The following is a 23,209-nucleotide window of genomic DNA, read 5'->3' as shown; positions in this document are numbered from 1 at the left end:
GAACCAACAGCATCACCGCAGTGAAGGGACAAACGCCAGCAGTACATGTATAAGGCAGGAGGTCAGAGGGCTCTGTAGGCAGGGTTCTATAGCAGGGCTCTATAAGCACACGAAGGAAGACAATGCGGTTGGGCTTCATAATGCCCAGCCCATCTGTGCTAGCAGAACCGGGGTGTGTATGGAGGAAAGGTTGTTGTGGGGTGGCTATGGGCATGGGCAGCGCGGGATGCTGCAGTGGTGCTCCTGGGGAGGAGCCAGCAGTCACTGACAGCCATTGTGCTTATGCGGTGAGGTGGGCAGGGCTGGGTACCTGAGGAGGTAAGCGGAGGTGCCGTGTGGCAAACCGTGCCACAAGCTGACCTTTAATGGCACAGCGATGTGTATGCAATTAGGATCTGCTTGTGCATACAGGCTGCCGGTGTCCACGTGAAGTGATGGTGCCAGGTGGAGGGAAGTAGCAGGGTGCAGAGCAGGGATGGCCCCACGTTCTTTTAGGATAGAGACAGCTTTAAGGCTGTGCACCAGTGCTACCACATTGCGTGCCTCGCATTATGGCCCAACATACGGTCAAGCAGTGGCAGAGGTCACCGTGAGATCCAAACACCCTCACTGCAGCAGCTGGTGGCTGTTTCACCCAGAGGACCGTGCCCTGTGTGAGACATGCGTCGAGGCTCGGACACCTGAGATGGGAGGGCAGGCGGATCCGGGTGGGCCGTGGTCCTGGGGTGCCCGCGAGAGCAGGGCGGTGCCGCCGGTCTCCGTGTGCGCGGCCCCGAGGGCCCGTCCCGCGGCGGGCGGGGCGGTGGCGGAGCCCCGCGGAGGGCGGCCGCGGGTATTATGGGATGGCAGGCTGGCCGGTGGCTCCCGGCGACTATTATGGGATGCCTGCCCGCGCAGGGGGAGGGGATAACTATTATGGGATGCGTGCCCGGGGTGTGACTGTTATGATAGGATGTTGAGGGGATCGGCGGCCTAAACCCCCGGGAGATACCCGTGGCGGGAGGGGCGCGTGAGGGGGACGGCCGCGCCGCGGGGGGCGCCCCGGTCCAGGGGGGCGCTCCGCCGGGAGGTCCGGTGCGGGTATTATGGGATGCCGAAGCGAGGGGTTAGAGGTGGGGACTATTATGGGATGTTCCCGGTGGGGGGAGAGGAGGACCCGGGGGGAGGGGGGGGCGAGTATTATGGGATGCTGGGCCGGGCGGCGAGTGGGAAGTTCTGAGGGGAGAGTGAGTATTATGGGATGTCTCGGCTGGGGGGGGATGTTGTCGGGGATACGGGGGCGGGGTCTGTTGCCAGGTTCACGGGGCATATTATGGGATGGAGGCGGGAGCAGGGCGGAGCTTTTTTTTTTTTTTTTTTTTTTTTTTTTTTTTTTTTTTTTTTTTTTTTTCCCCTTTAAGAGGCGGTGCCGGGTCCGGAGCCATTTTCCCTTCAGCAGCGGCGGTGGTGGAGCGGAGCTGCCGTCTGGAGCCGGGTGAGGATCCGGGAGGGAGTGAGGGCGGGCGGGCGCGGCCGCACCGCCGTCTGTCACGGTCCGCCCGCGGGCTCTCCCCGGCGCCCCTTTCCCCGCCTGCTCTTCGGCCGCGGCTCGCCTCGGGACCGCGCCGTCCCCTGCGCGGCGGCCGCGGGACGCTCCCCGCCCCGCCTCCCGGCGCGGCCCCGGCGAGCGGCCGCCCCGCCGGGCCTCGTCCTACCGCCTGGCCCTGGGGAGAGCCGGCCCCGCGCCGCCCGCCGGCCGGACTTTCCCGGCCCCGCCCCGCGCCCCCGCCCGCCGGGCAGCGTGCCCCCGCCGAGCCGTCCCCCGCCCTGCGGCCCCGCTCCGGGCGAGGTAGCGGCCGTGGTGTCTTTTGTGTGGGTCCTGGGGGCAGCGCGGCGGGCGGCCCGCTGAGTTCTTGCGGGAGGGTTCTGCAGCAGTGCGGGACCGCTGGACGCCGCCCTGACGGAGCGCCGGGCGGCTCAAGGTCCCTGTGGGAAGGCCGGCTCCCCTCCCCGCCTTCTCCCAGACGAAGGTAGAAATAACCTAGGGCGCTCATTCCGGTCTGGCACCGACTGCGGGAGCCAGGAGGATCTTCCTATAGGACAGCTGTTTTGGCTCCCTGTGAGGAATGAGTTGCTGACTCAGTTTAACGTCTACTGTCTTAAAGCCTGCTTCATCACAACTCTGATGTGATACCTGCTGCTGGAGTGCCTGTTGTCCATCGGCTTCCAGGGCGATGAAATCACTATCTAAGCATTTTCTCGATAATCCTCTTGGTTGCACTATTGCTTGGGAAACCGGGTTTTGCGTCTGCTATAACTTTCTCTTGATTCTTTTCGATGAAGTACCGGCTTCGCCGGCAGGAAGGCAGCACTTCTGTGAGCCTGGGCCTCCCCTGGTTCAGAGGATATGGCATCGGGCATCGGATCTCCGTCGCCGTGCTCAGGGGGCAGTGATGATGACGAGATGGAGATTCTGCTGAACAGTGCTATCCCCCAGCATCAAGGTATTGAGGGTCTGCAGGGCACGCATGTGAGGTGGGGCAATGCTGTCCTTAGGTTGGATATGTGAAATAAATGCTCCATTTAGGAGGAGGAATGTCCCTTCGACTAGGAGTTGGCATATGTTTTTGATTTTTACTATTGGAATCCTAATTCCAAGTGGAGCAGATTTTGTTCCAGGATATCACAGGTTGTCAGGGGCTTATGCTTTGGGGGAGTGAGCAGTCAGTGGTATGTCCAGTTTTCACCAAAATGTCTGTGAGTTTCATATTCACTGAAGGAGGAGGGGGAGGTGGGCTGCGTATGTGAAAGGGCAGGATGTCTGGCTGCTTCATCTAGGATCTTGGGTTTGCTGCTGTCCAGAGCAAACTGCCCTGGGCTCTTGCATGACCCACTTTTTCTTTGCCACACCCAATTATTGAGGCTTCTGGTGGCTCGTTTTCTGTACTGCCTACTCACCTTTGCTTTTTAGGTAGTCTTTGTACCTTGCCTTGTCCACTTTGCATGCATCCTCATCTACATGAGACTGGGGTTAGAGCCCTGGGTGCTCTTCTGTTTTGAACATTATTGATGTGTGTAGAAAGCAAGCCATCAACATCTGGCTTCTGTGCTTCCTTGCAAAAAGGGATTGTATGTATCTTGATGTGCTGGGCTGTAAGACAAATTTGAGTTTTCCCACCAAGCCATGCCTGTTGTAGTATCAAATGAGAAAACGTTGCAAGTGGAGAGGCAAAACATTATCAAAGGCTTGGCTTTTTTGTTTGCTTGGCTTTTTTCTAGAGTTTTGACTCCAGCTGCATTTGGTACCTCTTAGGTGGAGCGGAGATGGTCATTAAGCCTTTTGAGGAAAATCTTGTTGGAAAAAATAACTGTTAAAATCACTGCAGACTTGAGAGCTTTAGGGAAAAGCAATGGAAGGGATGGGATACTAAGCTCTGCAAAAGAACTAGCTGGAGAAGATGTGGAATCCCCATAGGAGCTGGTGTTGTAGGACTGCATGAGCAAAGAGTTGCTAATTAGTTGGCACAGTGGCAGGACTGCAAGACCCCAAATTCCAAGAGCTCTCCTTCTTCTGCTTCATCTGCCTGCTGCAGCTCCCTGACCTGTGGCTACCTCCATCCTGGCCAGCTCCTGTGGTCAGGAGGCCATTTTCCCTTGGAGGGAGAAGGAGTGACTCTGGCTGTGTGCAATGGGCGGGGCAGCAGGAGGGAGCGAATGGCTGGGCTGCTCTCAGAGCCTGCCACAAAGGAAAGGGTTGCCTGGCTCTCCCCCGGGGTCGGGAGAGGTAGTAGGAGCACAGATGGAAGTGGTGGTGGTGGGGAGTTGGCTGCTTGTCCCTGCACCGGGAGCTTGCTTGCTAGCTGATGACAAAGAGGGAAGGGGTGGAGAGAAAGCTATGTAAGTCTGGGTTAGAATTGAGTTGCTAAGAAGCAGTCTACCTATGGAGGACAAGTAGTGACTTGGTGGACTGTGTTTTGAATGTATTTTAATATCTGTAAGCTGTAGGATGTTCTATTCTTGTGAAAAGAAGTTAAATACTTTTTTTTTATTCTAGAGGACTGAAATGTTATCTTCAGGTTGTCAAACATACTTTCTAAATGTGCTCACTGTTTTAATTCCTTTAGGTATGGTAATCTACTCTGTGCCCTTGTTTTTCAGTTAGGGCAAACTTCTGGTCCCTAAGAGCTGCTTTGTTTGGAGAATGCCTCCTCTAGAGGAATATTCTGGAAGCGGGCCTTGTTGGAGGGAGGAAAGGGTGTGTGGTAGTAATTTGCCATACCATTGACTAGTAAATGTTGTGAACAGTAACAAGGTATAAACAATAATAGGGTAAGCAAGCACTTCTGTGTTTGTAAGTATGTAGCAAGAAGTAGACAGATTCAATGATGTCTGTGGGAAGTGGGCTGGGCTGTAGTGTGCAAATGGCTTTTGAGTGGGATGTCACCTCTTCTCCAGAACATGAAGAGGAGCCAGAAGAAGAGCTTCTGTCAGAGGCTGAGACACTCAAAATCAAAAAGAAAAAGAAACCCAAGAAGCTAAAGGAACCCAAAGTGCCCAAACTCAGCAAGCGTCAGAAGAAAGAGGTGAGGGAAAGGATGTCTCAAATCATGTTCTAAAATATGGCTATGGGGTGAGGAGGCTTGCTTTGTTGTTGACTTAGGAAAGCAAACCTCTGTATGAATCCTTTAAAGCTTGGATAGTGTGGCATATAGTGCTTATCCAGGGTATTTTCTCACAGCTGCCTGATCTTCTCTCTCCCTCCTTCCCCAGCTTGGGGACAGTTCTGGTGAAGGCAATGAGTTTGTGGAGGAAGAAGAGGAGGTTCTGCGCTCTGATAGTGAAGGCAGTGACTACACTCCTGGGAAGAAGAAAAAGAAGAAATTAGGACCAAAGAAGGAAAAGAAAAGCAAAGCAAAGCGCAAGGAGGAAGAAGAAGAGGAGGAAGAAGATGATGACTCCAAGGTGAGAAGTGACCCATCTGGCTTACTCCTTGTTTCTCAGTTCCATGTGGATTTGAGGGATTAGTCTCTGACAGCATATGGAGTGGGGAACAGTTTAGTCTCTTTTTTTTTCCTCTGAACAGCCTGACCTGACTATTTCCCTCATTGCATGCCTTTCCTTCTCCTACCTTAAATACTGAATCCAAAGGATTTTCCTACTCTGATGTTCTAGTGAGGCTGTGTCCTATGGCAGTGACAAGTGGAGAGCGGCTGGTGGAAATCCCCCAGTCTTGACCCAGTGGGTCATCTGTAGTTGGAAGATGTATGTATGATATAGATGTGTGGAAGTACTCTCTTCTGGAATGTATGCTTTTGCTCAAAGTGGCCATGATTCTTTTTTGACAGGAGCCAAAGTCATCTGCTCAGCTCCTGGAGGACTGGGGCATGGAAGATATTGATCATATCTTCACAGAGGAGGACTACCGCACTCTCACCAACTACAAAGCTTTCAGCCAGTTTGTTAGGTGAATTGCAAGTCTCTGAAGAAGGAATAAAAAAAAAAAAAAGGGGGGACAAGAACTAGGTCTTGGGTTGTTTTTTTTTGTTTTGTTTGTTTTGAACCTTGAGACATGTTAGGGACACTAGCTCCCCACCTAGAACAAACACCTGAAGCAACACTAAAATATTTGATTCACATATCTTGTTTTCAGCAGTCAAGATGATGCAAGTCTTTGCTTTTGGTCTGCTTTCTTCTCTAATATGTTTAGTTCCATTTTGCTTCCAAAATCACAGAGCATTTGTGTCCATGCTGTGTGAAGGGTGGAAATAGAGCTTCATTGGCTGTTGAGATTGGAGACTAGAAAGGAATATAGTTTGAGAGAGAAGGACTGATGGGGGGGAGGGGAGAAGGGAAATTAACAAGAAACTGTTTTGGTAACTCTTTTTTTCCTTAACTGTATACAGACCACTTATTGCGGCCAAGAACCCTAAAATAGCTGTGTCGAAGATGATGATGGTACTGGGAGCCAAATGGAGGGAGTTCAGCACAAATAACCCCTTCAAGGGAAGTTCAGGTGCATCTGTGGCTGCTGCTGCAGCTGCAGCTGTTGCAGTAGTGGAGAGTATGGTGACAAATGTGGATGCTGTGCTGCCACAGCCCCCTGTAGATGTGCCACTCAGGAAAGCCAAGACAAAGGAAGGCAAAGGTGAGATTAAAAAATCTGACAGGGTGTTAATGAGTGGTGTTGAGACGGTAGTCCTTGTGACTCACAGGTTTCTCTGTTCCCAGGACCCAATGCCCGGCGGAAACCAAAGGGCAGTCCTCGTATTCCTGATATCAAGAAACCTAAAACAAAGAAAGTGGCACCTTTGAAAATCAAACTGGGAGGATTTGGTTCCAAGCGTAAAAGGTCATCGGTAAGTGACCCTCCTTCCTTGACATTCTGATGGCATGCTAGAAATGCTGGGATCTGTACAGGATTGCTGTCCACGGCATACATGCCTGGACAGCATAGCTTCCTTCTTACCTACCTCAGAGTGAAGATGATGACCTGGATGTGGAGTCAGACTTTGATGATGCCAGCATCAACAGCTACTCTGTTTCAGATGGATCTACAAGTCGCAGTAGCCGCAGTCGTAAAAAACTCAAAGCTGGAAAAAAGAAAAAGAAAGGTATTGCTCCATTGTCAGCTGGAGACAGAATTGCAGTTAATTGTGTAGAGAAATGAGGAGAATGTCATTTGGATGCTTAACAGCATACTTGAGGGAGGAAAATTAATGGAGAAGGAACCTGATACTATTCCTAAGAAGGAAAAGGTGCTCAGGAAATCTTTCATCAACTTGGTAGAGAAACAGATACAATACTGAGTATTCCTAGCCTAAGCTACACCTTTAATTTCACGAGTGGAGGGAGGCCCAAAGGGACCTCCTTGCTCCGTTTAGTACATGAATGCATTTAGAGTTTTGAATTCTGGATCTCTGTAACTACATAGGCTGTTGCTGTTGAGGGAATACGCTTCCTTGCTGTAGAAAGCCTTTATCTGTGCCTTGCACTGCTCTAACTCTTCTTCACCCTCTGCAGGTGAGGAGGATTCCACAGTGGCTGTGGATGGCTATGAGACTGATCACCAGGACTACTGTGAGGTGTGCCAGCAGGGAGGAGAAATCATACTGTGTGACACCTGTCCTCGTGCCTACCACATGGTTTGCCTGGACCCAGACATGGAGAAAGCCCCAGAGGGCAAATGGAGCTGCCCGCACTGTGTGAGTATTAGATTATCCCAAACTGTGCAAGTGATTGTGAAGGGGGGAGGTCAAGTGACTTAATGCTGTTCTGTACAAATAAAGTCACAAATGTGTCAGTGTGACTTTTCTGATCTCTTGCTCCTGTAGGAAAAAGAGGGCATTCAGTGGGAAGCCAAGGAGGATAACTCTGAAGGTGAAGAGATCCTGGAAGATGTTGTGGGGGATGCTGAAGAGGAAGATGACCACCATATGGAGTTCTGTAGAGTCTGCAAGGATGGAGGAGAGCTGCTGTGCTGTGATGCATGTCCTTCATCCTATCACATTCACTGTCTGAATCCCCCATTGCCAGAGATTCCCAATGGGGAGTGGCTGTGTCCTCGCTGCACTGTGAGTTTCTGCTTCTACTGTTCTTCTGTTGTTGAAAGAGAGGATGGATCTAATTCTATTTAATCATCACATTTTCCTGTAAATGTTAAGTCCTTAGAGAAGACTCTTGGTTTTTTTTTTTTGTTTTTGTTATAGTTTACTGAGACCTGGTTGTCCGTGGTTGGATTGTACCTTGCAGCTTGGTTGGTTTTTCTTTCCCCTGGAGAGCAGGGAGGATGGGCTTATAACCATGCTGAAGCTCAATCTTGGACTGTATTTTTTATGTCTACAATGATATGAATGCAAAAAAACTGAGCACTTAAAATATTCTAAACCAATGAGCTAAGTGGCTTTTGTGCTGCAGTGTCTGTAATGCCAAGCCCTCTCTTAGTTGATGGTTGAGGGAAGTTTCACACTTACATGATGTCATTGAAATCAAGTATTGTAAATTGTTAGATGCATTCATTAGATGATAAGGACTTTTAAGATGATGAACAAAATGCAGTCTGCTTCGGGGCCTGTCCCTGTGCTAGACTGACAGTTTTACGGGAAAACATTTTCTGTATGAACTTTCATTGGAGTTGGGTGGACTGAATTTTTGAGATCCTAGAGAGATGACTAAATTTAGGGACTGAATTCAGCTTGGTATTTGCTAGTCCTGGAAAAAAGACAAACTGGAAGAAGCTAAAAAATGCTAGAAATAATAGAGTGAACGTTTCTAAGCCCAAAGAGAGAATCCTACCTATGTAGTAAAGCTGCTAAAGAAGAGAACTGTAACTCTCTGTACAGTCTCTGCTCCTCAGCACTTGATGTTAGAATACTTGCAGCCTGATGTGACAAACTCTCTACCTTTTCAGTGCCCAGCTCTGAAAGGAAAGGTTCAGAAGATCTTGATCTGGAAATGGGGTCAGCCACCAGTTGGCCCTGCACCACCACGTCCACCTGATGCAGATCCTAATGCTCCTCCCCCTAAGCCTCTGGAGGGTCGACCTGAAAGGCAGTTCTTTGTCAAATGGCAGGGCATGTCCTACTGGCACTGCTCTTGGGTGTCAGAGTTGCAGGTGAGTTTAAATCCCTTAACCCTATCATAAGGGTGGTTAGATATTTCTGGGGAGAGATTATTACAATCTAACTTTCTTTCCTACTCCAGCTGGAGCTGCACTGTCAGGTAATGTTTCGAAATTACCAACGCAAGAATGATATGGATGAGCCACCTTCAGGGGACTTTGGAGGAGAAGAAGAGAAAAGTCGTAAGAGAAAAAACAAGGACCCCAAATATGCTGAAATGGAGGAGCGCTTCTATCGATATGGGATCAAACCAGAGTGGATGATGATCCATAGAATCCTTAATCATAGGTAGGGGAAGAAGCAAAGATGGTTTTGTGGGTTTTTTTTTTTTTTCATCAAAATACCTGTCCCAGTGGAAGAGCAGGACAGTTTTTAACGACAGCTATAGACAGGGCTGAGAGAGCTGATGAACTAAAGTGTGTCATAACTGAGAGGAAAAAGTGGGAGTTCTGTTTATGAAAAATATTGTTTCTGTAGCTTCTTTAAAGCATCCTTTTCTCCTTTCCTATTTGAATGGAATGAGTAAGTGCTATCTTTCCATTGTGCTTAACACTTACTGGTTTTTTCCCCCTCAGTGTGGATAAGAAGGGGAATGTCCACTATTTGATTAAATGGAGAGACCTACCCTATGACCAGGCATCATGGGAAAGTGAGGATGTGGATATCCAAGATTATGACCTTTACAAGCAAGCCTATTGGAATCACAGGTAGGAGAAATACCAAGGTAACATTCTTTTCCCTTGAGAAAAGTATTTGGGTATGTCAGGACCTGTCTGGATGCATGGAGATAGAAAGGAAGCATCTTGTTGATTCCTTATTCCTTTGGTTGGAGGACTTTTCCCCATTCTCTTGAGCATATTTGAATTGCTTGTTTACCCGCTGTTCTTTGCAATAGTTTTCCTTGGTCTGTTATGAAAGTTGTTCCATTTTTGTATTCATGGGGCTGTCTTCTTGTAGGGAGCTGATGAGAGGTGAAGAGGGAAGGCCTGGTAAGAAGCTAAAGAAAGTGAAGATGCGGAAACTGGAAAGGCCACCTGAAACTCCCACAGTAGATGTAAGTTGCTGTTTACTGCTTAGGCACTACCTGATACTACTGGTTATTTTGAGTGGGGCTGGGACTTGTGGGCTATATAGAGAACTTGAAGGGTGAGGAGCACTTGGCTCACAATTTCTTCCTGGCCCAAAAAGTAGATAGGTTATAGAACCTTTAGATTAAGACCCATCTTGTCCATTGGGAAGAGACTGGCTGGCTCTTGATGGAAGATTTGGACACCTTTTGGCCTGTTAGGGATTTGGCGCTAGGATTAATCTGATTTCTGTGGGATGTCAATCTACAGTAGGGAATGTGAGTGACTGGGGAAGGAGTCTTGATAGTTCCATACCTATGGTAAATGATCTTAACTCTTCCTTCTTTCCAATGTAGCCGACAGTGAAGTATGACCGGCAGCCGGAGTATCTTGATGTAACAGGGGGAACCTTGCATCCTTACCAACTGGAAGGACTGAACTGGCTGCGATTCTCTTGGGCCCAGGGCACAGATACAATTTTAGCTGATGAAATGGGTCTGGGAAAGACTGTGCAGACAGCTGTGTTCCTGTATTCCCTATACAAAGAGGTGAGAGGCAACATGTTGCTAGAACACTATCTGGAGAGATTAATGCATCTGCTCACTTAGGCAGCATCTAATGCTCTTACTGATTCTGTTCATAGGGCCACTCAAAGGGACCCTTCTTAGTGAGTGCCCCCCTCTCCACAATTATCAACTGGGAACGAGAATTTGAGATGTGGGCACCAGATATGTATGTAGTGACCTACGTTGGGGACAAAGACAGTCGAGCAATCATCCGTGAGAACGAGTTCACTTTTGAGGATAATGCCATACGTGGAGGCAAAAAAGCATCCAGAATGAAGGTAATACAAGCCTGAACTGGAAGAGGAGGTGCACTGGAATGGCTTTCAGCAACTGAGATTCAAGTGCTCTGGAGACTGTGGGAGCTGATAATACTTTTGTTTCCAAGGGGAAATAACTGCAAGTTGATGACTAAGTGGGGATTTTGTTAGGCTCTTACTGTAGACTGCTTTTAAACATTTCTGACAGTCTAAATTTTTACAGTACTGGAGAAAAAAGGAATCAACTAAGGCAATACTGACCATAAACAAGTCCTTTTGTTTTTCTGCTTAATCTGTCAAGTTGTGCATCGTACTTCCTACAGAATTGCCAGCCTGCATAAATATGAGCTGATACAGACCTGATGGAGGTATTTTTTAACAGAACCTCACTCTTCCTAGTTTAAAAAAAAAAAAGGAACTAAAAATTTTCTCAGTAGGGTTAAATACAACTACTTGTTTTCCCTTAGTTTAACTGCAGGAACTACTGACAGTAACTTATTTGTTCTTGGATAAACTATTTATCCTCTAAGAATTCTCATTTTGATGAGACACTATTTCTGGTCTCTTTCCATAAATGCCTCTATTTGCTGCTTAATTCTGTTATGAGAACTGGCAGCTATGCTGTACTAACAAGGGGTTGAGGAGACTTACATGTGTAAAACAAGCAGTAAGAGATTGGGAAAACTAGAATGTGTTGGGTAGCATTTTGGATATTGTGTCAGAAAACTACAGGTATGAAAAACTGTTTTGTTGTGCTGTTTGGCTATGGCTTGTTAGGACGACTCGGTGGAGAGACTCTATATCTCCTTTGTCCTGTGACATTCTCTTATGTCATTACTGTGTTTTCCTCTTACTTTGCAGAAGGAGGCAGCTGTGAAGTTCCATGTCCTTCTCACTTCTTATGAGTTGATCACAATTGATATGGCCATACTGGGATCTATTGACTGGGCATGTCTCATTGTAGATGAAGCTCATCGACTGAAGAACAATCAGTCTAAGGTACAGGAAAGAATAGGTAATAAGGTCTGTAAGCATTACATATATTGCAGAAGGTGTTCAGAAGATTAGATAGCTGATCCTGAACAAGTAAGTTTGTCTGCCAACTCTTACCTTACTCATATGTTCATTAGCAAATTTAATGCATTTTTGGGGGGCTTGAAGAGAAACAACCCTCATTTTAAACAGAAGAGAGAAACCTTTCATTTGGATATTGATTATCATTGGTAATAGCTTCACTAGTATGTTTCACTAATAAAAATAATGTTCTCTCTAGGTGAAAAGGCAATTGATGTATACTAGAAAACAAAAACCTGGGTGCTGCCATTCTCAGAAATGGGCTTCTGTGGAAGTAGAACATACATCTGGATCACCTCTGTTCTGGAGGGGCTAATCATATTGAGTATAAAAAAGCTGCATGGATTGCAATTATTCTGCTTCTAGAGGAATCTTGCCTTCTGCGTTCATCTAGCTCTTGTAGAGCTAATTAGATGTTATAGAAATGGGAGAAGTGGGCAGTAGTGTTCAACAATGCCTGGGTAAATGCTGAAAGCCATACAGCTGCGTTCATATGAGGCTGCACCTTTACCAGGCTTGTTTTAATTCAGTAGAATTGACTGTACTTTCTTAATCCAACCCCTCCGTAAGCTCTTGTGGTTTTAAATCTGATTGATTGTCTGTCTTCACCTAGTCTCTAGGGCTTAGTACACTAAAAGCAACTGCTAATGGAAATCTGGTTTTGTAGTTTCTTGCAGATGGTAAGACTAAGTTGCCTCTGTGTAGGGGATGAGAGGGGAGTGGGGAAGAGAAAACATAGATTTAGGTCTTCAGATCTGAGTGTGGTATCTTGTGATAGAGAGATATCAGCTGTACTTGCAGTCCAGTTTTGAGTTATTTTTACTGTAGGCGCTAAGATTGGGTGCTGTTCTGTGCTTAGAATTGGAATTATTGGAAACAGTATTGAACACTTACTATTTATGTTTATATTCATGAGCTGAAAGAGGATATAAAGGCTCAGTGTTGCACTATGACTAAGTAACAATTGGTTATCCATCAAGACTGTTAAATTTTCTTTTTTCTAAAGGAGTCATGTATCCCTTAAGGGCAGCTTTAGGTATTTGTATGCAAGACAGTTCTTGACAGACAGTGTTGGTTACCTGCCAAATAGTGGGTTTTACAGTTACAATGAGTAATTCTCATATTTTATTCCAAGATGAGAATGTTGTTGGCTATAACTACATAAAGCAATCCTCATGGAAGGCACCAGAAGAAATCCTTCTGGTATGATTAGCAAAATAAGTGGTGGTGTATTTCTTCTAATATTTGTCATCGAATACGAGAGCTATTCCAAAAGTAATGCCTCCTATTTTATTATATTGGCTCACAACATCAAATGCGTATCTTGGTGATACGACAGAGGTTCAATCTTCTACCAGTATTAATAGATTTTGTTGCTGTGCGACAGATGGAAGCAGAGGAGCAGTCTGACAAAATGGCACCTGACATGAAAGTGCACGTGAAACAAAAGTGTTGCTGAATTCCTCCACGTGGACAAAATGGCACCCACTGACATCCATTGATGCTTGCTGAATGTTTATGCAGGCCAAACAGTGGATGTGAGTGCAGTGAGGCAGTGGGTAGCATGTCTCAGCAGTGGTGACAGTGATGTTAAAGACAAGCCACATTCTGGATAGCCATGTACAGCGGGTGGAATGCAGGCTTTTGTTCATCACTGGTGAAAATGCATAGCTAATGGTAATGACTGAGTTGGAAAAAAAAATAGCGTTTTGTAGCTGACAATTTGCTCAGTAAGATAATATTGTTATGCTGTTTGTATCTGTTGTAGTTTCCATGGAAGTAAATAGGAGGCGTTACTTCTGGAGCAACCTACATACAAGCTACTCTCATTCAGTTTGACATTGTATCATGTTAAGTATAAAATAAGTCCATAAATTACTACTTTATTGTCACTTTGTGCGAGTGAACATGGTATACTTGTGCTTTTCAGTTCAGTACTGTAACTGCTTGCGAGCTCTGTCTAGAATGACTTCATTGTTGTGAAAGCTAGTACAAATTACTTTAAAGATATATTGGCAAACCCTTGACTCTTTCTCCTCTGCTTGTTCAGAATTCTGAAATGCTGCCAGGATTAGTATGAATAGGAAGAGTGACTTAGTTATTTCTAGAAGTCTTGAGGCAGAGAAGTAAAAATGTAGAATGCTAATTTAGGAGGAAAAAGTACATAGTATAGCAATCTGGAAATGATTGGTGGTTTGAAAGCTTGTAACTTAAAAAAGCAAAGGAAACCTTTTAGTACCTGATGACTTACAGGACTTGTCACAGTCATGTTTCAGTTATGCAGAACAGTGATCCGAATAAGATCAGTCTTGTGATGCTGATTGGAATGGCAACTGCTAGGAGCACTTGTTCAAACAGCTGATGGGAATCTACATCTAAACTGCAGTTTGCTGGGGTTTTTTTAAGAGTATTTTTTACTAGGACTATGACTGACTTCTAAGCCTCTGTTTTTTCCCTTTTTATTCCTTCCCTGCTCCCTACTTCACAGTTCTTTCGTGTGCTGAATGGTTATTCCCTCCAGCATAAGCTGCTGCTTACAGGAACTCCCCTGCAGAACAACCTGGAAGAACTGTTTCACCTGCTGAACTTCCTGACACCAGAGAGATTCCAGTAAGTCTTGCAGTGCAAACCAGGCCAAATTTGCCTTTCTTGTCACTCTATCCCCCTGGTTGTTGTTTTTTTTTTTTTTGTGACAATTTCTTTAGTGGCTTTTGCTTACTGTCTGTTTCTCCACAGTAACTTGGAGGGCTTCTTAGAAGAGTTTGCAGATATTGCCAAGGAAGATCAGATCAAGAAACTACATGACATGCTGGGCCCACACATGCTGAGACGCCTCAAAGCTGATGTTTTCAAGAACATGCCATCTAAGACTGAGCTTATTGTCAGAGTGGAGTTGAGTCCTATGCAGAAGTGAGTGTGAGGATGGAGGGATCACTAGCTGTTGAATTACTACTGTTTTGTTCTGCAGTTCCAAAGAGGATGTGGAAATAGACTCATCCTCACTGTAGGGCTTTCTGCACAGTGGATAGGAGGAAAATTTTGTGTTGCCGCAGAGGGGAGGAGTAATCCTGTGCTTTGATGTAGAGGGATGAAATGGATAGTAACTGCCACTGGCAGAGCAGTCTAGGTAGCTGGCAGGTAATGCCAGGAACTGTTCAGACATGAGCAAGTGTGTGTTAGTCATTCTCGTGAAGATGTTTGAGTTGTAGTTTTTATTTTCTTTGTTATTTTCAGGAAATACTATAAATATATTTTGACAAGGAACTTTGAGGCGCTGAATGCACGTGGTGGTGGTAACCAAGTTTCATTACTCAATGTTGTTATGGATCTGAAGAAGTGCTGTAACCACCCCTACCTCTTTCCTGTGGCTGCTATGGTATGTCCTGTTGCTTACTTATTCTTACATAGACAAATTCCCAGCTGGCTGCTATGGGGGAGCCATTGAGCTCCCTGTGAAGTTTTGGAGGGATTCTCTTTTCTGTTCTTACACTTGTCTATTTTTCTGTTTTTGTGTTAAACTCATGAACTGGAAGCCCTCTCCTTTTTCAGGATCTTTATTTTTTGAAGTTGGGATAACCTTGTGATCCTTGCAGAATGGATCACAGGAAACTTGCGTCAAGAGGCTATTGATCGATTTTAATGGAGGGCAGAGTAGGGACTGAATTAGAAAGGGGAGATCTAGGAAACAGAAAATGCATGGAGTTGTTTTGTATGAGCAGTGCTACACATTGTGTTCAGTTGACTTAAGTGAGTCAGCTGGTGATGAACACAAGAAAGAACTAATGTCAAGATACATTCATAGAATCATAGAATGGCCTGGGTTGAAAAGGACCACAATGATGATCTAGTTTCAACCCCCCCTGCTCTGTGCAGGGTTGCCAGCCTCTAGACCAGGCTAGCAGAGCTACATCCAGCCTGATCTTGAATGCCTCCAGCGATGGGGCATCCACAACCTCCTTGGGCGTCCTGTTCCAGTGTGTTACCACCCTCTGTGTGGAAAAACTTCCTCCTAATATCTAACCTAAACCTCCTCTGGCTCAATTCTAACAGTTTTCTTTCTTGCCCCCACTCTTTCTTTTCAGGAAGCTCCAAAAATGCCAAATGGCATGTATGATGGTAGTGCTCTTATTCGAGCATCTGGAAAGTTGTTGCTGCTCCAGAAGATGTTAAAGAATCTCAAGGAAGGAGGTCACAGAGTGCTCATATTCTCTCAGGTATATGGGAAGTTCTGTCTGTGAGGAAGGGAGCTTGTTGATCTGGTGTCTCCTTGTCCCTCACTTTTTTTTTCTGGTGATTTTTGATATACAGATGACTAAAATGTTAGACCTTCTGGAAGACTTTCTAGAACATGAAGGGTACAAATATGAGCGGATTGATGGAGGAATCACAGGAAACATGCGTCAAGAGGCTATTGATCGATTTAATGGTAAGGATTCTCCTTCACATACAAAATGAAAATGGTTGTCTTGTATGTGGTTAGTGGTCAGTATAGGATTGAATGTAGCCTATCTTCCATTGCTGTCCTGGAATCTTTAATTAGTGGTGATTCTTCTGAGGTTATGTGGGTTGAGTAACAATCCTTGAGTGATGTACTCCTGCTTGATTAATTTTATCTCCTTTTATCCAAGCTCCTGGTGCTCAGCAGTTCTGCTTTCTGCTTTCAACTCGAGCTGGGGGTCTTGGTATCAACTTGGCCACAGCAGATACTGTGATTATTTATGACTCAGACTGGAACCCGCACAACGATATCCAGGTGAGTTTGAGTGAGATTACTTGCTATGGAGCCCTTGTGAGGAAGAGGGACATGAATGTGTCAGGAGTAGTGAAGAAATATGATTTCCTTCTAGAAAGATGCAAAATTAGAACAATAAGGCTGGGTAGAGGTGGGAAATAAACAAGTGGAGTGTTTTCTTCCAAGGCATGTCTTAACTAATGTTAAGAGCAAATACGGAGGCAACTGGGGAATTTCTGTGGAGGTAGGTGGGGGTGTAGCAGACTAGTGCTTATATGGCTCCAGACTGTTCTGAACACATCTCTTCTCTAGGCCTTCAGCCGTGCACATAGGATTGGACAGAACAAGAAAGTAATGATATACCGCTTTGTGACAAGAGCATCAGTGGAGGAGCGCATCACTCAGGTGGCCAAGAAGAAGATGATGCTAACTCATCTGGTAGTGAGACCAGGGTTGGGCTCCAAGACAGGCTCCATGTCCAAACAGGAACTTGATGACATTCTCAAATTTGGCACTGAAGAGCTCTTCAAGGATGAGGCTACTGAGGGGGGTGAGTGCTTGAAAGTGATAATGGAGGAGATGGGGAGGACTGGATCTGTGTTTAGGAAGAAACTATAGTTACAGTGCTCATCACAGCTCTATGAAGAGGTCTGGGTGCCATATCCTTTCCTGGTCCCTTAAGATCCATGTGATTAAATGTCTACGCTTGCTTCCTCAGGGGATAACAAAGAAGGTGAGGATAGCAGTGTTATCCACTATGATGACAAAGCAATTGAGCGTCTGTTGGATCGGAACCAGGATGAAACAGAAGACACAGAACTTCAGGGCATGAATGAGTACCTCAGCTCTTTCAAAGTGGCCCAGTATGTGGTTCGTGAAGAGGAGATGGGGGTGAGTATGAGGTGTAGATCAACTAGAGTCTTCTGCCAACTGATACTCAGTTAAGCGCTGTTGCTTTTAAGGGCAAGTAGACATGTATCTGCTCAAACACTGGGGTTTGGAACATATGGTTCCTAATTTATTTTTCACCTCTGTGTGGCAGGAGGAGGAAGAAGTGGAACGGGAGATTATTAAGCAGGAAGAGTCAGTGGATCCTGATTACTGGGAGAAACTGCTCCGCCACCATTATGAGCAGCAACAGGAGGATCTGGCTAGGAATCTGGGCAAGGGCAAACGTATTCGCAAGCAAGTTAACTACAATGATGGCTCACAGGAGGATAGAGGTACAAACCTGGGGAAACTTGGGGGAAATGGGTGTAAGTATGTGTTACTGGAAGAATAACGGAGTAGTGTCTCAGGCTCACGTGCTGTTTTTCTTTCAGACTGGCAAGATGACCAGTCAGATAATCAGTCAGACTATTCAGTTGCTTCTGAAGAAGGGGATGAAGACTTTGATGAGAGATCTGAAGGTAAGCTCTGGTGAAGCCAGAATTCCTGGTTCACTTTCTATGTGTGAAAACATCTGGGACTTGATTTGGATGCTTGGTACACTTTGTGGTGCCCTTCTGCAAGGGTTCACACAACAATATACTGTGCATTGTCTGTTCTCCTCAGCTGTGTTTCTCTCTTCAGCAGCTCGTCGGCCTAGCCGCAAAGGCCTGAGAAATGATAAGGATAAGCCCCTGCCTCCTTTACTTGCCCGAGTGGGAGGGAACATTGAGGTAAGTAGTACCAGGATAGACTTTTGCATTCAAGCTACTTTGGTATGGCTCTTTCTATATGTTTTTTCTCTTACTCTAGGTCTTGGGTTTCAATGCCCGTCAGAGAAAAGCCTTTCTCAATGCTATCATGCGCTATGGAATGCCACCTCAGGATGCATTCACCACTCAGTGGCTTGTTCGGGACCTCCGTGGCAAGTCAGAGAAAGAGTTCAAGTAAGTACATTAGGTAGGGCTAGAAAATGGACAACATCTAGCCCCTTTAAAACTTTAGAATCATTAGGGTTGGAAAAGACTATTAAGATCATCTTGTCCAACTGTTGTCCTGTCATCACCATGCCCATTAGCTGTGTTCTGAAGTGCCACATCGTACTTTTCTTGAAAACCTCCAGGGCTGTTTACTTCTTCCTGAGCAGTGTTTTTTTTTTCTTTATTTATCTAACTGCTTGTCTCTTAACTGTGACAGGGCCTATGTCTCACTGTTCATGCGCCATTTATGTGAACCTGGAGCTGATGGTGCAGAGACATTTGCAGATGGGGTCCCACGGGAAGGTCTTTCTCGACAGCATGTTCTTACTCGAATTGGGGTCATGTCACTTATACGCAAAAAGGTGGGTGCATGGCAGAGCAATGTAACCTTCCCTTTTTGTACAGCTTCTCAAAGTCGTTGGGGTGCTGAACTAGAGTACTCTCTTCTTCACATGTTTCGTTGTGTGTTGAGTGATCAGTAACTTCTGGTTTGAGGATGAGGGTTTATATGACTCTTCTAGTTGACACGTCTTTCTCTCCTTCTCATGCAGGTGCAGGAATTTGAGCATGTGAATGGCCGCTGGAGTATGCCAGAACTGGCGGAGATAGAGGAGAACAAGAAACTTTCTCAACCAAGCTCACCTTCTCCCAAAACACCAACTCCTTCAACACCAGGGGATACTCAGCCAAATACACCTGCCCCTGTCCCTCCTCCTGGTGAGAGCTTCCCCCTTGCGCAGTCCTGTGTCCTGACCTCATTCTGGCTCTTCCCCTCACCGAAGCTGTGGTGGTGGGGTCTGGAGGTGGACGCAGATCAACTTAGCCTCTCAAGTTAGGAGGGTTGCTGAAGATATTTGCAAACCCTTAAAGGCAAGAGAGGATATTAGTGAAAATAAATACCCTATGTTTGTGGTTGGTAGGAAATATGTGGGTTCCTGCTTGAATGGCATAATCTCTAGGAGCAGAGGAGTTACGTGCTTGGTTGCAGTGGGGGAAACACTTCACTGATGGCTTCTTTCCTTTTTTTCCATCTGATGTGCTGCTCTGGCTTGGGGAATACACAGAAGAGGGAATAAAGGCAGAAGAAGGAGCTAGTAACAAGGAACAAGGAGAGTCCGCTGAACCAGAGAAAGAACTCAGTGCCTCTGCTAATGACCCAGAGGTCCCTATGGAGGTGGGTATTGGGATGCTAGTTTGCCTCATGCAGTTTCAAGTGTCTCTAGTCAGAGAGATTCTCCTCATGTTCTAACAACCAATGTAACAGTTTTGTGCATCTTTGCTTTCCAAACTGATTTGACTCTCTTGTTTGCATACGCTGCTTTGTTTCACTACTTGTTGATCTGTCCTCAGCAGTGTGCCCAGCCTGCAGAGACTGCGCCACAGGAAGCAAAATCCCCAGTGAACTCCACAGAAGCAGATGAGAAGAAAGAAGAACCAGAGGTGAAGGAAAGAACAGATGAGCCAATGGAAGTGGAAAGCAAAGGTATCTCTGGGGAGGTTGTTTAATAGCTTGAACACAAACAACTGGACAAAACACAGACATGAGTATCTTTCTAAAGCTGTATCACCTTAGCCTGAGTTCTTGAAGCAGACATAAACGTAGATAATCAGTGGGGATTGTTCCAAGAGTTTGGGCAGGGAGTCAGGGAACACTTAAGTTTCACTGACTGAGGAACAGAACCTTGGATTCAGCAGCTGTATCTCATACTCCCTTTCTCTCTTGCAGCTGATGTGGAGAAAGTAGAAGACAGAACACCTACTGAGAATACCTCTGAACCCCCTATAATCACCTTGGATGAGAAAGGTGAGTTGTGATAATTCCATTTCTGATTCCCTTCCTGACTCCCTCTCCTGCAAGGACTTCTTGTGAGTCCAACTTGCTGTGCTATCTGCCATGTGTCTTTCTAATGACTCCTGTGTGTACAGATGAGAAAAAGGATGATGATAAGAGAGATGTGGTGATGCTGCAGAATGGAGAGATGCTGAAAGAGTCAGTAGATGAAAGGCACAAAAAGGCAGTAAAACAACGGTTCATGTTCAACATAGCTGATGGTGGTTTCACAGGTAAGTGAAATCTTTTATATTTTAACTTATTTATATTCCCCCGTTCTCGTTCATGAGGTAACTTTCAGCTATTTTTGTGTTTCTTGCCTTTCCAGAATTACACTCCCTCTGGCAGAATGAAGAGCGGGCTGCAACTGTCACAAAGAAGACATATGAGATCTGGCATCGGCGTCACGACTACTGGCTGCTTGCTGGAATTATCAAGTATCCTTACCCTAGAAACCAGTTCTCTCCCCCTTGTGCTCTAAATCTTGTTGTGAAGGTGACTGTTTTGGGCCTGATTAGAACACTTCCAGTGAGAGTGCTTTTATCATTCAGTAGAGTGAAAGAAATGGTGGGAGGAGGGTTTTAGTGTTTGTGTAGTCAGGACCTAGCAGGAAATAGTTTTCATTCCTCCTGGCTCCTGTTCCTCCCCTCTTTGTATCCCCTTTCCCGACCCTTCTCAAGAACTGTATGCCTGAACTGTGTATTCCCATGTTCTCACTGCCTTTGTTTGCCTGAGCTCATCCCATCTCAGTCATGGCTATGCCCGTTGGCAAGATATTCAGAATGATCCGCGTTACGCCATCCTCAATGAACCATTCAAGGGGGAGATGAACAGGGGTAACTTCCTGGAAATAAAGAACAAATTCTTGGCAAGGAGATTCAAGGTAAGGTGCCTTCAGTGTGACAAGTGCCTTTCAGCAAAATGAGCATTTAAGAACAAGATGGTTGCCTTGCTAAGGTTGCTGTTTTGACACTTCCACTAAGAGTGAAGGCTTCTGCAGTGTTGTTTTTTTTCCCCCCCTCACAAACTGAATGTTTGTCAGAGTTAGGCAGTAGTTTCATGATAATATCCTTTTCTTTAGAAGTGGTGTTGGGGTGCTTGACTCTTTTCTCTCAATGTTTCTTCAGCAACTGGCATGCAGAAGGCTTCAAGTGTCTGTTTCCATTACAGCTTTTGCTTGGTGTACTGCAAACTATTCCTTGTGTCTAAGGGGAACTCAGAAACATTGTGTAGTGGTGAATTGGTGAAACAGTAGCTTTTAAACCATCTGATTCTACTTGGGAGAGACTATGATTTAGCTCTGGAAGCAAAGACCAACCCAAGTTAGGCTATGTTATCCTGAGTCTTGGAACTAAACATTAAATTAATGTAGTTTGGCTGATCAGCTCTGCTATAATAGAATTCAAATTGATTTCTTCAGAGATCTCTGACGTGTTTAACAGTTTTTCTTAAATTCTTCGTGTAAGTAGCATTGAATACTTCTCAGGTTCAAAAAAAAAAAAAAGCATCTCGTGTGCTTCATGCAAAAAGACCAACTCAACAAAGATTTACTTCAGAAGTCCTTTAAGAAGGCAAAGGAATAGGAATCTCTTCACAGCACTTCAGACTGCTTAATGAAACACTTTGTTTCTTGATATTTAGACCAAGCTAAGCAGAACCTTGTGAAAGGAGTTTCAGGGTCTTACCTTGTGACAGCCAACAACTAGATCAGAAAGAGACTGTGGTGGGGAGTGGAGGAGAATGTGCGAACAGGCTGCTTTTTCAGGCAACTGCTGGAAGACTTCTCTCATGACCGCTCCCTCTTGCAGCTCCTGGAGCAGGCACTGGTGATTGAGGAGCAGTTGCGGCGAGCTGCTTATCTGAATATGTCAGAAGACCCCTCTCATCCCTCAATGGCTCTGAACACACGTTTTGCAGAGGTGGAGTGCCTGGCTGAGAGTCACCAGCATCTATCCAAGGAGTCAATGGCTGGGAATAAGCCTGCTAATGCTGTGCTGCACAAAGGTGATGCTATGAGCTAAGCAAAAGTGGATGTGTTGAGCATCACTGTCCCCCCTGGTCTCTCCCATGTGTGGTGCCCTTTTTTTTTTTTTTTTTTTTTCCCCTTCTCTCCCCTGAATACTCATCCCTTTTTCTTCTAGTTCTGAAGCAGCTAGAGGAACTTCTGAGTGACATGAAGGCAGATGTGACGCGCTTGCCTGCCACTATTGCCCGTATCCCGCCGGTGGCAGTGCGCCTGCAGATGTCAGAACGCAACATCCTCAGCAGGCTCGCCAACCGCAGCAGTGAGCCCCCTCCACCGCCCCCTCCCCAACAAGTATGTGCCCTCCCTGCTTTGCAGGCGGGGGTGTCTCGGGGCTATGTGGGGAAATAGCCCCCATACCATGGAGTCTAGCAGCTGTTCTCTTGCCCTACAGGTGGCGCAGCAGCAGTGAGTCTCCAGCCCAGTGCTGTCAATCTTTTGGCCAAGCCGAAGTGACCCTCCCTACCCCACCCCTTCACACTCTGCCCCTCTGCCTGACATTCCTGACTGGGTGCTGTTTCCCTCCGTGGAAGCTGCTGTGCAAGTCTCTGGGAGGAGGAAAACCTCCTTCCACTGCGGCCAGCCCGCTGGAGCGAGGAGTGTGCTTAGGAGAGAGGGGGATGGATGGATGATGGACTCTGTACATAGTGACTGAAGGCCACGGTGCCATGTCTGTTACATGGAGAACCTGGCTGCGTTGCTCGCTGCCTCCGCCTGGAATTCCAGATTTTCAGTTTTCTAATTTTATTTTGGGTTTGTTTACTGAGGTGACTGCACAGACGAGATCAAGCAGAAGCCAGGACAGAGACAAAGCTACCTCCATCAAGATCCTTTTTAATACAGAAACTGACAGGACTTGTCCGCTAATTAAGCAGCTTGGAGAAAAAAAAAAAAAAAAAAGGAGAAAAAAATCCAACAAAAAACAAAAGGACAAAAGCAGAGCAAAATCTTGGTAGAACTGAAAAATAAAGTTTCCTTGTATTTTACTTTGTTGTTTCCCTTGAACCTTGCTGTAGTGCTGGCAGGAGGAGCTGGATTTTCCCCTAGCGTTAATGAGCTCTGGGTGCTTATTGCACTTGTGCTGCAGAAGTAATTTTTTTCCTGGGGCTTAAGCTCAGTGCTGCCGCCCGCCTTCTGCTTCTGCTGCCTTTCCGC

The 23,209-nt window shown here is 46.0% G+C and overlaps 1 protein-coding gene and 1 non-coding gene across 9 annotated transcripts; both read left to right on the top strand.

The window, feature by feature from the left end:
* The first annotated feature begins 734 nt into the window (after positions 1–734).
* On the top strand, positions 735–23,040 carry CHD4 (chromodomain helicase DNA binding protein 4). 8 transcript variants are annotated; one of them, XM_085234981.1, is made up of 41 exons: positions 735–1,112; positions 1,403–1,474; positions 2,323–2,483; positions 4,435–4,562; positions 4,750–4,941; positions 5,325–5,443; positions 5,883–6,124; positions 6,208–6,335; positions 6,455–6,590; positions 7,000–7,181; positions 7,311–7,550; positions 8,387–8,590; positions 8,680–8,885; positions 9,173–9,304; positions 9,555–9,651; positions 10,021–10,212; positions 10,308–10,508; positions 11,349–11,486; positions 14,050–14,171; positions 14,298–14,471; positions 14,796–14,937; positions 15,644–15,775; positions 15,870–15,987; positions 16,190–16,314; positions 16,606–16,843; positions 17,012–17,184; positions 17,336–17,516; positions 17,592–17,702; positions 17,869–17,954; positions 18,034–18,167; positions 18,418–18,562; positions 18,752–18,917; positions 19,265–19,374; positions 19,551–19,683; positions 19,927–20,004; positions 20,127–20,264; positions 20,360–20,468; positions 20,782–20,914; positions 21,840–22,035; positions 22,173–22,348; positions 22,430–23,040. In XM_085234981.1, exons 3-41 carry the CDS (start codon positions 2,387–2,389, stop codon positions 22,508–22,510), a joined length of 5,835 nt encoding a protein of 1,944 aa, XP_085091107.1. In that variant the 5' UTR covers positions 735–1,112; positions 1,403–1,474; positions 2,323–2,386; the 3' UTR covers positions 22,511–23,040. The 8 variants fall into 8 exon arrangements, with proteins under 8 accessions (XP_085091107.1, XP_085091128.1, XP_085091102.1 ...); XM_085235002.1 differs by having other exon boundaries at positions 17,866–17,954; positions 22,173–22,316; positions 22,449–23,040; XM_085234976.1 differs by having other exon boundaries at positions 17,866–17,954.
* On the top strand, positions 18,945–19,085 carry LOC116216253 (small Cajal body-specific RNA 11). Its single transcript, XR_004158706.1, has one exon.
* Positions 23,041–23,209: the final 169 nt, after the last annotated feature.

The sequence above is a fragment of the Meleagris gallopavo genome, chromosome 1, assembly GCF_905368555.1.
Source record: "Meleagris gallopavo chromosome 1, MGAL_WU_HG_1.1, whole genome shotgun sequence".
NCBI classification, from domain to species: Eukaryota; Metazoa; Chordata; class Aves; order Galliformes; family Phasianidae; genus Meleagris; species Meleagris gallopavo.
Note: the sequence above shows the minus strand (reverse complement) of the source record. Positions and strands in the feature narration are given on the sequence as shown.